We start from the raw sequence: 15,280 nt of genomic DNA on the forward strand, positions 1-15,280 counted from the left end.
AAGTGAGCAAAATTTGAATTTTAGAGGACTATCTTCATCTCCATGCTTGGGCTGATCAATGTTTCCCAAAGTATTGCATGAGAGATGAATTTAGATGGCACGTGAGTAATTTTTTATTCCTTCCTTAGTTATACACTTACTTTTACAGGCCCTTTTCCATTTACAGCAAGTTATTCTGGTGTTCCATTCATGACAGGGATACAAAGTTTCCTCTTACAAATAAGTGCAGCTAATCCCATTTACTAGGTGACCTTGTGTAGCAGACTTGATCTCTCTGAATGGCCATTTCTTCATCTGTAATATAGGGTTCTAAAAATACTCATAGAAAGTAGTTTGATAAATCAAAAAGTGCAAATGCTATTATCCCAATAGACTGTGAGCTCCTTGCATTTCTGTGCCGTCAGGGACCCAGCACAAGGTCTAGGATGGAAGAACCACTGAATAATGACTGAAGGGGCTCAGCTCCAGCTAAGGAGGCCATGGTTTTTCAGATGAACTGGTTTAGTCTATAGAATGTAAATAAAATCCATCTCTCATGCTAACCCCAATTGATTGGTAGAGACTGATGAGGCATTGCATTGAGAAGGAATCTGAGGCTGTCATTAAGTGATTGATTAACCATGCCTATCATGATACAGAAGTAGAAAGTGACAATGTGACTACACATACTTTCCATTCATTCAACAAACATTTAGTGAGTGCCTACTATAGTGAGCACAGCCCTCGGCACCTGGGATCCCAACAGCAAACCAGATTGGAACATTCTTCCTCTCTTATCGAATATCCTATGCAGCTCAGGCTTACCCACTTTCCTGAAAGACAGCTGTCCCTGACAATATTCACTTAATCTTGACTGAGACCCAAAGAGGGAATGCCAGTTATTTGAGGTCACTCAGCAAGTCAATGGCAAAAACAGGACTGGAATCCAAGGCACTGCCTCCAAGCAAAGTACAGTTGTGCTGTATGTACTTAACCAGACTTGCAAAACCTGTTTGGTTTTTCCTCAGTTTGTAAGTGCCCTTTCTGAGCCACCAGGCTTCCCACCTGCTGTCCTTTTGGGGGAGAGATACCTTCTGTTCACAGGCCAGATGCAGAGAGACAGGTGAATGAGAGCAACTCCCAAGAGGGCTCTGTGGTTTGCAGAGATGGTTTAAAGAGACCAGGAGAGAGAAAATAAGGCTGGAGGTACACGAGGGTCCCCAGGGGCAGGCAGGTAATTGGTTACTTTGGGCAGTCAGCTTCTTCAGTCTGCCTCCCTGGGGGAGGCTGGAGAGAAAGTAATTGAAGAAGATTCCCTAAAGAATTAGTGTGGGACTGGGCTTGAAACCTCCAGTTACACCTAGGTTCAGAGCCAAGACTCTGCTCTTTAGAGGTGGCAGGAAGGAAGCAGAGGGAAGGAAAGGAGGAAATGCAGCCCTATCCAGCTGTTGAACCAGCCTCAGAAGCTCCAAGAGGGAACACTTCTCTGGCTCCTGCTGAGCTAGGGAGCCAAGGAGAAACTCAAGGATCACTTGGTTTAATCTCATCACATTAGAGATAGGAGAAAGCCCAGGAAGGGAAGAGACTTGACCATGGACACCCAGCAGAACTGGGACCAAAAGCCAAACTCCTGGCTCTAGTCCCCTCTGCCATACTCTCCTGCCCCTGGTTTCCACGAGGTCTTGACCCACAGGACTTCCTTCTAACTGTCCTAAGGTCTCTCCAACTGCAAGGAGATGGGGCAGGGGCTGGCACTAGGTCTTAAGGTATTGGTCTATTTCCTTTTGTTTACTAAACGAACAAGTAGATGGGATTTACTGAGTGCCAGGCACTGCTCTACATTCTTTATAAACGTTAGCTCCTGGATTCCTCCCGATCTCCTAATAAGCAACAGAACAACGAACACTACAAGGCAGGTTCTCTCTAAAGTAGTGTTTACAAACTATCGCCCCCATTCCTGCCCATTTTGCTAGGAAATATCTACTCAGCACCTATTGTGTGGTGTGTCCTGAACTATGTAGCTGAGGGAGCAAAATGATGAGTAAGACACACTCCCTACCTTCAAAGACCTGTCAGACAAAGGCTTTTGGAAATAAATGGGACAGAAAATGATGGTGGAGGAGGGTATGTACAAGGGTGCTACTTGGTCAGGAAAGACTTCTTGGAGGAGATAACATTTGAGTTTTGTGAGCAAGGGAGAAAACAGTGGAAGATAAACTCCTGGAGAGCAAGGCAAATTATTCAGGATTTTATAGACCCTGAAAAAGAATGAGGATTTTATTCTAAGAACAATGAGAAATAATTGAAGGTTTTAAAGAGGGGAGTGGCAAAATCAAATTTGATTTTTTTTTTTTAAAGATCACTCTGGCTACTATACAGAGCAGGGAGGGGTTGGCAAACTTTTTCTGTAAAGGGCCAATTAAAAAATACGTTAAGCTCTGCAGGCCAGATACTCTCTCTTGCTAATATTTGACTCGAATTGAAGAGCGTCAGCAGCCACAGACAACATATAAACAAACAGTGTGGCTGAGTTCCAGTAAATCTTTATTTATGGACACTGACATCTGCATTTCACGTAATTGTGACATGTCGAGAAGTTGTTATTCTTCTGATTCTTTTCAATTATTTAAAAGAAAAGTAAATAGGCTTATGGGCTGTACAAAAACAGGCTGTGGGCTGGATTTGGCCCATGGGCTGTATACCATATGGTATAAAGAAAGGGCAGAAGACAGAGAGGCTGCAGGAGACCAGATAGAAGCCTGATGTGAGAAAGGAGTGTGGCTCTAATGAAGGCGATGGCAGTGGAAATTATGAGAGGTAAATACTGAATGTCATTTTGGAGGCAAACTCAAAAGGACTGGCTAACTGGAGGGATGAGAGGCAAAAACAAGGATGAAGGGGGCTCCTTAGCTTGAGGGACCGAGTGAATAACAGTTTGATTTCCCAAGATGGGGAGACATGTGTAGAGCATGTTTGGGGGCAAATCACACATCAGTAGTGAGAATCAGGACAGAAGAGGGAGACAGGCAGGGTCCATGTGGGTTTGCAAATTAGGTGGTGGTGGTGGTACAGCAGTGAGCATAGCTGCCTTCCAAATAAAATACAGGATGTTCAGGTCAATTTGAATTTCAGATAATCAGCAAGGCATATTTTAGTATAAATATGTCCCAAATATTGCATGGGACATACTTTATACTAAACAAGTTTTCATTATTTATCTGAAATCCAAGTTTAACTGGGCATCCCATATCTTTATTTGCTAAATATGATAATCCTCTCAAGGGAGTATAGGCATACAGAAAAACAAAAGGAATATATCTAAGCTGAAAGAAGATAATAACTGAGCTAAATCTAGGAGGTAGGCAGGTGTATCAGGCAGGGGAAATGCATTCTATTCAGACAGAACAGCATTCCCATTCCGGGAATGTGGATGGGGCTCAGAAACGTGCAGGGCATCATTGAGCCTCAAGATAGACAAGGAACACCAAGAGGTGAGGGCTGAAGAGCTACACACAGGCCACTTCGCAGAGATCTTCCAAGGACATGCCAAGGAGTCAGCACACTTGTTAAAGTACAGGTTCCAGGACGTCTCCCCAGATGCTTCTGCAGGTCTGGCTTTGGGAACCTGGGCTCTAAAACGATTCTGATGAGTACCTAACTTTAGGAAAGACTGGGGTAAATAATCTGGAAGATTTCCCCCCTACGAATCCCAGGAACCAAGGAAGTTACTACTGTCTTCGAAAGTCTTGAAAAGAGTAATGGAGGTAATCAGAGCAAAGGCAGCACAGAGTCAGCGTGCAGCCTCCCGTGGGGAGTCCTTAGAATGGAGCTCTGTCCATTTGAAGGGAAGGAAGAGGTCCCGAATGTTTGTCAAAAGACCAGCCCTGCTAGGCTGCGTCTGGCACCTGGCTCTCACTGGGGCTGTCTCTCAGCTCCCAGCAAGTAGACCAAACGTCTCCCTGTGCCTTTCCTCGCCACCCCACCCCCTTCCCTCCTCCGCCCACAGCCACCACCGAAATGATTCCCCCAAATGCAACTATGACTGTGACTGGAAATCTCTTTACTGCTGATTCTGCTAATGGAAATGTTCCTTCCCTTTTCGGCTGCTTGCAAAGACACTCGTGACTTCCCTGGGTGCATGAGAGCAAGGCTTTGTCAGCCAGCCGCCACCAGAAAGGAGAGGATTCTGCCCTGCCTGCTCCCACCACCCCCCCAACACCCACCTGCCTTAGACTCAGTCTCTAAGAGCTTTTCTGTCCAAACTGTCCTCAGACAACCCCGGAATCTCCTGCTTCCCACAGCTCCAGGAGAATGAGCAGAGATCAATGGTCAATTTCATCCTTTTTCCCTTGCTAGGGAGGAGGGAGGGAGAGGGAGGAAAGGAAAAAGCAGAACAGGCTGGAGTGGGAAGAAGGGGAGGGGAAAGGGAATTCACCTTCATTATTTATTCATCTCTCCACCTCCTTCCAAAGAAAGGATTCCAGGTGGCAAAGAGGCACAGACCCCAAACTGTGTGCCAGACGCCGTGCTGGGTGCTTTGTACACACTATCTCCATCGGATCACAGGGCTTAGTGTGCAGGGAAAAAAATTAAGCACAGTGCCCAGTATTGACTAAAATTTGGTTGATGGAGGGCACTCCAAAAATAATTATCACGGCACCCCAGAGAAGTGACTACTATGTTTTCTTCCCTTTACTGATGGGCAAGCACAGGCTCAGAGAGGGGGGCATACAGAAGTCTAAAGTTAGCAGTTAGTACATCTGGGATTCAATCTGAGGCTTGGTCCTCAGACCTGGCACAGGTCCCACGCCAGCATGCTGCCTGCATCAAAGGACTGGGGCTAGAGCCTGGCCTGTGCTTTGGATTAGCTGCAGGACCTTGGACCATGTATTTCTCTTGCTAGGTAGATGAGGGAGTTGGGTTGGATCTCAAAGGCAGTATTTTACCTAGCTGTGATACTCTAGAAGTATACTTATTTATTTTGATTTTTACAGCATTCCTATTTTACACACAATATAGATCCCATCTTCCAGGTAGGAGCACAAACACAGCACGATGCTGCCAAGTAGCACTAGCTGGTCAAAATTCAACTTGGGGCTGAGCAGAGGGGTGACAAGAAAGTTGGCCTGGCCAAATAGTAGCCACATCTCAGACAACAGACGCCCTGACCACCTCTAGAAAAAGAACATAGAGCTTATATAAATTCCTCAGAGGACCAGATCACAGGTCCCCCAGTCTAACATAGCCATAGCATAAGGTGGGGAATCCCTAAGAGTTGGGGAGGAAAGAAGAGAAGGGGGAAGAAAAAAAGGAGAGATAGGGGAGGGAGGAAAAGAAGAGGGAAGAAAACCAAAAAGGCACAGAAACAGGAATCTGCTTATCTAGTAGGTCCGGGGATAACCAGGGGCCTCTAGAGAGTACAAGAGGAGGCCTGGTGCTCTTTCCTGGCACGGCAGCTAGAAGCAAGGGAAGGAGCTGGAGAGATGCTGAGTCAGCTCCCGGCAGCACTGAGAAAAGGTACTGAGTCCCTCGGGCCTGTGAGCCTGTCACACCTGAAGTCCCCACATAAGAAACATCTGCAACTTCTTGGTAATGAGAAGAGGAAGAGATAAGAAGTAAAATAGGTAGTAAGGAGACGAACATTCAAGAGCACACCTTGTTCTGTGCAGCACGCAAGGCAGAGAGAATCAGAGGCTGCAAAATGGGTTTGGATGGAGCTTAGCCGAGTAACAGCTGTGTGATCTCAGGTATTGTCCTTAACCCCTCTGAGCCTCAGAGCTCACCCATGACATGAGACGGATCACATTTGGCCCTCAATAGTGGAAAAGCTGAAATAAGTTAATAGATGGACCTGCACGGCACCTGGGTAATAGTAAAGTGCTCAGTAAGTGGTCGCTGTTTTCACAGCCTACCCCGTGGCAGGATGATAAAGTCAGTGACCTGACAGCTCTGGAAGTCCAGCTCCTCCTACTCCCGGTTACCCAGTTTCCCTTCCCTAAGATGGGAGGAAGACACACCGGCGTCATTAGATCTGGGATCTGGCTTGGTGACCTCAATTTCTCCATCTTTATATAGAAGCATTTTGTTTAAATGTCCTAAATTCTTTCCAGTTCTAACACTGAGCAATCCCAGAACCATGGTGCATCATCACCCCAGAAGGTTCAATGCCTCTTTGTTTGCTACGATGCAAAGCTTCTAATCCTTTATCAGGCTTCCAAAGCTTCTCAAGATAAGGTCTTCCCCAAACTCAACACTCTTTCCTCTAAGCAAACTCTCTCATGATCCATCCTAGAAACACCCCAAAATAGTTAAGAGACAGGAAAAGGCAGAGGAAAGGGCTATGGGAGCTCAGAGGAGGAAAGGCTCTGTGGAATAGATGACATTTGCGCTCATCCTTAACGGCTGAATGGAATCTCAGCCCCTCTTCGGTTTTGTCCACTGTGGATTCTGGGACGAGACTTGGCAAATCCAGGGTTCTAGTTCTGCAAGATCTCCTGAACACCTATGCTGTGTCAAGCACAGGGTGAGTCACCGCAGCCCCCCAAGGAAAGGTGCATTGGCTGCTCATGACAAGCAGCACGAGACACATGAGGGGACACAGGGTAGGTTCTGCTCTCACTCAGCTCCAAACCCCCAGCACCTCCCTCCAAAGCAGACTCCGAAGGCCTTCCTGCATCCATGGCTGCTCTTCTACAGAGCAGTCTGAGCAGTCCTTTTGAAACATAAGTCAGACCTCAGCGCTCTTTTGCTTAAAATCCTGCAGAGCTCTCCATTTCACTCCAGGCAAAGCCCAAATCCCAGCAGTAATCTGCACGGCCCTACGTGACGTGACGTGGCTCCCCTCTTCCTCTCCCACTTCCTGTCCTGCCCGCCTCCTTGTTCACTCTACTCTGGCCACACTGACCCTCACGCTGCCCAGGTGTGCTCCTGAGCTAGGTCCTGGCTAGAGCTGTTCCCTGTCTGGGATGTTCTTTTCCTAGATACCTGCTTGGCTAACCCCTTCAATCTCCTTTAAGTCTCTGTTCCAATCTCTCATTCTCCACAATCTCCTCTCACTCTATCCTATTTAATATTAAAACTGATCTTCTTATCTCAGAACTTCTGATTCTCTTTTCTGTTTCATTTTTTTCCCTTTTCCCATAGAATTTATCATCTTCTCACATACCATATAATTTACATTTTATGTTTATTGTTATTGTCTCTAACACATACACGCACAAGGATATAAGCTCTCCAAAGGCAAGGGCCCTTGTCTTTTGTTCTCTGATGTATCCTAGGCACGTAGAACGTTGCCTGGCACACACTGGTGCTCAGTCATTCTTAAGGGACTGGCTGTTACTACGGCAGTCTTTATACTGCCGTATAGTGGGCACGAGGGTCCCGAGTGTTCAACTCCAATGTGAAGAGGTCAGGAAAGGCTTCAGAGATAAGCTGGCACTTCAATTCGGTCTTGAGAGGTGAGAAGGAATTTTCCCAGGGGGTGGTAAGGCAGAGGCGTAGAAAGAGAAGGAAAGGTTTTCAGTACAGGACACTCCTGCAGAGTGTGATCATGGACCTAGTACTACAATAGGAGGGTGAAATTCATCATCCTCAGAACAATGGGGAGCCAAGGAAGTGCTTTATAAGAGGAGGGCCATTATCAGATTTGGGCTTTTAATAAAATCACTTTGTCTGCAAGTACAGAGGATGGATTAGAGAGGGTAAGACTAGAGGTAGACAGACCGGTGAGCTGAATGTTGGAATTGCAACAGAGAGAAGTGCCGAGGCCTGAGACCGCCAAGGGGCTGCAGCAATGGGGTGAAGAAGTGGTCCCCCTCGTGGTATAAACCCTGACGGTTTACAACATATGACATCCTTGTCACATTTTCACTCACACACTGGGCTGCTTTTATGTTTCAGTATGCTTGTAAGGAAGCTACAGATATTTCAGTTTTGAATCTTGGATTGTGCAATCAGCACCCACTTCTTTTCCATTCAAATGGGAGGTCTTCATGAGGGCTATTGTCCGAAGGAGCCACAGACTATGGAGAAAAGGCAGTGAAAGGAGAGAGCAAGTGCAAGAGAGCAGAGCAAGTCTTGCTGCCTGCCTCTTTCTGGGGCAGAAAGGCTGTACACTCGCTCTGCTGCAAGGAAGGAACAGGCAGCTCTCTTTCGCTATAGTTAATCTTCTGTTGCCACTAGCTGGTCAGTATGAGAACTTGGGAAAACATCCACTCTGGAAAAGAAACGCCCTCCTAATGCTGCTCCACCCAAGGTTAAACCTGACTCTTTTCTTCCTTTCCTGGGAAAGAGCAGATTTCTTCCTCCCACCCCCAAAGGCAGCTAGAGGGAAAGGCAGTGAGGCTTCCTTCTCCCCCAGAACAAAACCATCAGCTCAGGTGCTTAGGAGAGATTGGAGCCAACCAGCTGGAGACTCGGGCAAGAAAACGAATTCAATTTTCCTAAGAAGATTTTTCTCCTTAGATTTTTAAATTTCTTGGCAGGGGGAGAAGGAAAGAGTGGTACACCTCTTTCCTTTTTATGGTATTGGATGGACTTGCAGACACTGAGACACATTTAAACCCAGTGCCTCTTGCAAGAGGTCCTGCAACATGACGGAAAGAGGCATGGACTAGGATTCAAGACCACTGGATTTAAGTTCAAACTGCATGTGCTTGGGTGGGTTTCCTTCCTCCTCCGGACCTCAATGTTACTATATGAAATAGAGGGCAAAAATTCAATGCTACCTGAGAGTCTGTGATGCTGGGATCCCATCAAAGTGGGTGACTGTGATCACAGTTTTCAAGAGGTCACCGTCAGTCTCCATCCTCTCCTCCCCCCCAGCACACAGTTCCCACTGTCCTAAGGCAGACAAGGCCCAGTGATCAACGAAGCAAGGTGAGAAGCAGGAGGCTTTGCCTGCCAGAAGCCTAGTTAAACCTCCTGCTGCACTTGCTGTAAATTAAAATCACAGACTGCTCTTGCAGCCAGGGTCCAGTTCAGGAAAATGATCAAGCCCTGGGTCACACCAAAGCCTGAAGAGCTTGGCTGTCTCAGCTGGTGTCACCAACTCCCCAGAAACAGCAAATCTGGTTGGTCTTGACGAAACCCGAGCCTCTCTAACAGCTGAAATGAATCCTCCTCTCTCCAGCCCTGTCACCATCTCAGTAACATAGTACTTTTTGAGGGCAGACAACATATTTCTCTTTGCCCCAAGTATTAAACAGATTTCATCACCTTTGAGCTGGCAAGAGGTGGGCTAGGGTATAGAGAAAAGGGAAGAAAACTCAGATTAAAGACCACTAAACACCCCCAACTTATTTACAATGTCCCAGAAGCCTGGACCAACACACCAGGATGGGACAGGAAGTTTGAATGCAACCTAAATACCTCATTTAGTGATAAGGGACCTGGTGTCCAAATAAGGAAATAATACATATTGTTTTAAACCTAGCTTTGTTTCAGGACATCAAATTCTCTCTCCTCTCCATCTCAGAATCTTTCTCATACACATACAGAAAAGAACACTAGAATGTTAGTATGGTCAGAAACCCCTACAGGAGACATGGCTTACTACTATTTGTAACCACTGTCCCAATAAAGGACGTCAACCTTCAGAATCAAACCAGAAACCAAAAAGGGCATATAGCCCAAACATCTGCAGGGCTTGGGTCCTTTCTCCAAAGGCCTGCCTAACGGCTATCTGGTGTCAGCTTGAACACTTCTTCCACCGTGATTCATTCAGCCATTAGGGGTCAGCAAACGGGGCTCTTAGCTCCATGGGACACTCCTGGGGGGCTCAGCTCTGTTCCCTTAGTACTTGCACTTTCAGAACATTCCTTAGAATCAGACCCCTGCACACACTTGGGGGGAATAAAAAAGCATATTCCGTACTCTGTGTTGATATTTGAAGGAAGCTTCTCCAGCCCTTTGTTGACTGTTCTTCTTGGGCTAAACTCCATGCTCCCAGCAAGTCTCATGGCTGGGTGCCTGACCTCTTACTCTTCTCAGAGGCTTTTTTCTTTGGGTATCCATTTTTATCTTTCTTTTAAGGAACCTCTGCTGACCTGACAAAGTTGGCATTTCAGGACTGTATCTTCTTCCTTCTCCCAGGCCATCAGCTTCTTGCAAACAGCATCCTGTTGGGAGAGACCTTCAGGACACTGCCGGTCCTATTCATGCCAGCGCACTTAAAGACATATTACTGAATGACTTGTCCTTCTTCACACTCCCTCCCCCACGTACAAAGCACATCCTTCTCCTATCAGGCGACATGGCAAAGCAAACTACTAAAAAATGTTGCAATGAGTGCTTTCTCAATTTGATCACTTTTTTCTGCTTTTGTGGAATCAAGGCAGGTAGATGGTAAACAGTCTGGATTGACCATTACTAAGCACAGGAAAAAGGATGACATTTCCCTACCTGCGGGCATGGAAGCTAAATCCAAGAGCAGACTCCGGGGCTGCCTGGAGGTAGGTGAGGACTGAGTTCACCTCAGAAGCCCTGTGCTGGCAACTGCTCCTGTTTAAATTCTGTTCTTTCTATCAGTCCTTCTTAACACCCCCATGGTACTGGTGTAGGAAAACAGTCAGTACAAAGCAAGAGGAGCTCGTCAGAGTCACGGAGTAGGTCAGGGCACTTCAAGTTCATAGAATCTTTACACCAAAGGATTATTTTAAGGCTCATCTACCCACTCATATTACAGCACAAAGAATTGAAGCTCTGGGGGATGAATGACTCGTTCAAGGTCACAGTGAGCCAGAGCTGAGAGTTCCAGATCCTAACCAACATTAAGTTCCCAAGCTGCATTTTAGCATTCAACTTCTCCTCAATTTGTCTACTAAAACTTCCAAGGCCTAACTCAGGTTCTTTCTGGTCCAGGACGTCTCCCCAGACTTCTCCAAATCTATAGAGATACCTTCCTTCCTGGATGCCACAGAATGTATCATCTCCATCACTCATTGGTATCGATAAATAGAATGCCCTTTGACCTCCCATGAGTCATGGAACTTTGAGCTGGCAGGGTCATTGGAGGTCATTTAACTCACACCTCATTTTCTAACTCGCATACTTCAGCTCACCAATGTAGCCCAAGTTCCTTTGGAAAAGATTCTTGTCTTGTTGATGACTATTATTATATCCCTCTACTCAGCACCACACCCTGCACAAACTACAAATTTGGTTCAGAATACCAGTTTAGCAATTACCAAAGATGTAGGTGTCTTGCAGACTGGGATTCCAGGTCCAGGTGTGCCATTTATTTATAGTGTGACTTTGAACCAGGTGCTTGACCTCTCTAAGAATGCTCCCTCATCTGTCAAATGGGAATAACAGTAGTGCCCTCTCCATATATTTTATGTGGATTCATAATACAAGGCAAGAGTAAAGCTCTTGGAATCACATTAAGGATTCGATAACTATTTGCTATTCCTTAATCATTTTCAGGGAGATTCACTTTGTCAATGTTATTGACTTATAATCAGATTCTAAAGAAGTGGCCCTGGCACAGAAACTTGGGGGAATCTTTCACATCTGAGGGAAACTTCCATTCTACATAAAGCAGCTGAAACTTGATGGGGAGAAGAGAAACACAAAGAGGAAAAGACCTGAATAAAATCTTCCTTTCAGTCTGGGCATTAACAAGAGAGGCAGAATGGAGGAAGGCATGGCCAGCTATGAAGGTGACTTTGGTGCATGAGGACGGTAGGCAGTTTGTGCAAAATGACCTTGAGGTCCCCCAACTGGGCTTACAGTAAAATGAGAAATCCACCTTTTATTTGTTTGTTTGCCCCCCCCCCCCCTTTTAATGCCAGGGATGCTTTACCATCACCAACTCCCAGCCCAGGACCCAAAGTGTGAGCCGAGGGCTTTGGTAGACACCATCACCCCCTAGTGGTGGCTCCACACTCCCCACTATAGGCAGAGCTTGGCATTTCCCAACTTTGCATGCCCAGCTGTGGCACTGGTCACCTCCAAATCCCCTGAACTAACAAGCTAATAGTGAAAGACTCTCCCAACTCGCCAGAGACACACGCAAGGCAGGATGTTTAAAAGGTTTGGAGAAGGGACGAGGCTGCCTTGGGACCCTGGGAAAGAGATGGCCATAAAGGACTCATAGTATCATCCCCTCCCCCCACCGCCACCATCAACCCTCATTTCCAGCCAGCCTGGCCCTCCCAGAGCTCATTGTGCACTCTGTGTTTACACACAAACAGTCGAAGACCAACACAAATAAAAAGCCCACGTCTCCCTACACAGCTCCTGCTATACCCGGCCATCTGGTGACTACCTCGCTAGCCAAATCCCCATTGGGAATGCCTTGAGCTGCCAGTCCAGGGCGCTGGGGAGAGAAAGAGGAGGCAGGAACCCAATTTCCTGCGTGCATCCAAAGGCTCAGTGCTGCCAAGGAGGACAGCACGGGCCACTCCAAGGGGCAGGCAGTACCCAGCCACCAGGCTCAGAGGCTGTGCATCGCAGAAGGCAGAAAGCTCCACGTATGAGATGCCAGGAGCATCTCAAGCTGACACATAAGTCCCGGGGGATCGAAGACTTACAGTTCCTCACTCATCTTGTCCCAGGCCCCCAAGTACCCATCCCGTTTGAAAGCCAAAGTTAAAAATGGCAACGATTGCCAGCTCCAAGAATTGTGGGGCACATTTATAGCTGGCTGGACCGGGTCCTCCACATTCTTGGGGAATTGGAATGCTCCTGGGGTCCTCACTGCCAAGTCAGGCCATATCCAAGAACCCGCTTCCCTTGAAAAGCCCGTTTAGGGGGGATTTCCAACCCTCATCGCTCAGGGTGCCCAGGAGTCTAGAGAGACCTCAGGGATAAAGGGAGAAGGGTGGGAGTGCAAGTGGCAGTGAAGGGACACCTTCTGTTTCTGCAGAAGGACCCTTCCCCACGGGGAGGCGGGAGGAGCCCTCAGTGAGCCCAGGGTTAGGTAGCCCCACCTCCCCCTCATCCCCTTCCTTGGACACGGGCAGCCCCACAGGTGCACGTGGGAAGGGCTACTGGGGTGTGTGTGTATGAGTGTGTGTGTGTGTGTTCTATGTGCGTTGCACGCCAGACGCGACGCCGCGGAAAGTCCCCGGGGAACCTGCAAAGCGCTCTCCGCCTCGCCTACCAGAACGCTCCCCACGCTCAGGTTACAGCCAGCCTGACAGCACAGGCACCCTGAGGCTCCAGCTCAGACCGGGAGAGAGGGACTGGCACGCGCTCAAATCCCCGGAGGCAGCCGGTAGGAAAGAGGGAATGAGGGGGGGTCACAAAAATACATTTTAAAATACCAGAGCTCCCAGGAGAGTGTTGTCTAGTCCATTGATTACTACGTGGGGCGTCTCGGGTGAGCAAGCAGTTAACCTTGGAGGTTCGGGCTGGGATCCTCACGGCGCTGAAAACCAAGGCCAGGCACCCTGCGATGGCGATGCCAGAGCCGGATCCCGCCAAGCCTAGGACCCCGGGGAAGAAGAGCTGGGAGTCTCTGGGCGAGCCCCTGACGCCTTCTAGGCGCTGTTGTTGGCCAGACTCCGACAACCAATAAGGCCCCGCGCCCCCAGGAGGGAGGGGAGCGAGCGAGCCGCGAGCGCGGGAGAGCTAAGGGGGAACAACATTTTTGTAAACGCTCTCCGAGATAATTAAGCTATCAATTACCCGGGTGGGAAATCAGCTGCGCTTCCCACAGCTCCACCGAAGGGCCGACTCCTCCGGGATTCGAGCCGGGAACCAGCAGGCAGCAGGCTGCTGGCGAACTTTCTGATTAACTTTTCGGTTTGAGCCCCCCACCCTCACCTGTTTCCTCTCCTCTCCTTTCACCTGCCTTTAACTTATTGTTATCAGCCCAGTGAGTGAGCTGCGAGGACAAATCTGCTCTTTGCTGGGAGGGGGATAGAAAAAGGAAGGTGATGACGGAGGTAGAGGGAAAACCCAAACGCGGAGACCCCAGTCGTCAGAAATCGCTCAAGCCTCTCCATCCCCATTTCACAGATGGCCAAAACTGAGGCCCAGAGGAGGAAAGTGACTTGGCCAAGGTCACCCAGCCCGTGTGGAAGCCGAGCTTTTGCGGGCTGGGTGAGTCTACATGGAGTCACTCCGCTCCAATTTTCAAGAAAACCTATCTGGAAGGGAGGGCCAACAACTCGGAAGCGAGAGCGAGGGGGCGGCAACCGCGGGCAGCCAGTGACTGTGCCCGGAGGAGCAGTGGGCGGCTGGACCGGGAACCGGCTTAGGAGCTTCGGAGCGGGGGGCTGCCCCGGCCTCTAGCCAGAGCACACTCAGCGACTGGGGGTCTCCGGCGTCCGAGATGGACCGGGCAGAGCGCAACGTCTGGGCTGAGGCTGAGGGACAGGTCCCCACTGCGGGAGGGCTGGCACGCCCCCGGGCTCCCGCTACGCGCTCTCCAGGACCTCCGGCCCCACACTCCTTTCCAACCACCTGTGCGACCTCCCGGCCCCTCAACTGCCCTCCGCCAACCCCACTCGGGGCAGCCCGGGGAGGGGATCCCCAGGGCGCCCCCACCCGTCCGGCCTCACTTAGGGGGCTCAGGGTTCCTCGGGATTCCGCGGGCGCCGGCGCCCAGCCTTACCCAGGGTGAAGAAGGGCAGCTCCGTGTTGTCCAGGTCGTCCTGCACCGCGATGCGCCCCGGCAGCTCGTTACGCACAAAGAGCAGGAGGCGCGACTCGGCGGCGGTGCCGGCGGAGCCGGGAGAGCCCGGGGACGCGGCGGCGGCGGCGGCCGCTCCGGCCCCGGTCCCAGCCCCCGCCCCGGCGCGGGCGCCGCTCCAGCCGATGTCGCTCTCCCGCAGGGCGGGCAGCGTGGACACCGTGACGGTCTTGAGCCGGCATGGGCTGTCGGGCTCCCGAGAGGCGGCGGCGGTGGCGCCGGCCAGCAGCGGCGGCGGCGGCAGCAGGAGCAGGAACAGCAGCAGCAGCGGCGGCGGCGGCCCCGGGTGGAAGCGGAGTCTCGGCCGCCCCCGGAGCCCCGAGCCGGGGCCGGGGCTGCGCCGGGCGCCGGCGGCGGCCATGGCGGGAGGGGCTGCGGTGCTGCGGGCGGTGGCGGCGGTGGCGAAGGAGGAAGGAGAGGCAGCGGCGGAGACGGCGGACGCCGAAGCGAACCAGGACGCCCGAGCTAAGGAGCCGAGAGAGCCGCTCTCCGGCAGCCCCCGGCTCCGGGCTCCGCCTCCCGGCCGGCCCGGACCGCCCCCCCGCGCCGCCTCCCCGGGCCCAGCCGCCCGCCCCGCGTCGCCGGCTCCCCCCAGACCCCGAGCGTTTCAGAGGCTCCGCCCGGCCGCGTGCAAGTCCCAGTCGCTCCCTCCCCTTTCCC

The 15,280-nt window shown here is 50.2% G+C and overlaps 1 protein-coding gene across 3 annotated transcripts in view; it reads right to left on the reverse strand.

The window, feature by feature from the left end:
* Nucleotides 1-14,981, reverse strand: part of ASTN2 (astrotactin 2) — an 852,746-nt gene extending 837,765 nt beyond the window's left edge. For all 3 annotated transcript variants that reach the window (XM_012768786.3, XM_012768785.2, XM_012768780.2), the window contains exon 1: nt 14,543-14,981. In XM_012768786.3, the coding sequence (XP_012624240.1) occupies nt 14,543-14,981 (439 nt within the window). The remainder of the gene's footprint in view (nt 1-14,542) is intronic.
* Between the last annotated feature and the right edge of the window lie 299 nt (nt 14,982-15,280).

This window comes from Microcebus murinus, chromosome 12 (assembly GCF_040939455.1).
Source record: "Microcebus murinus isolate Inina chromosome 12, M.murinus_Inina_mat1.0, whole genome shotgun sequence".
Classification (NCBI taxonomy): Eukaryota; Metazoa; Chordata; class Mammalia; order Primates; family Cheirogaleidae; genus Microcebus; species Microcebus murinus.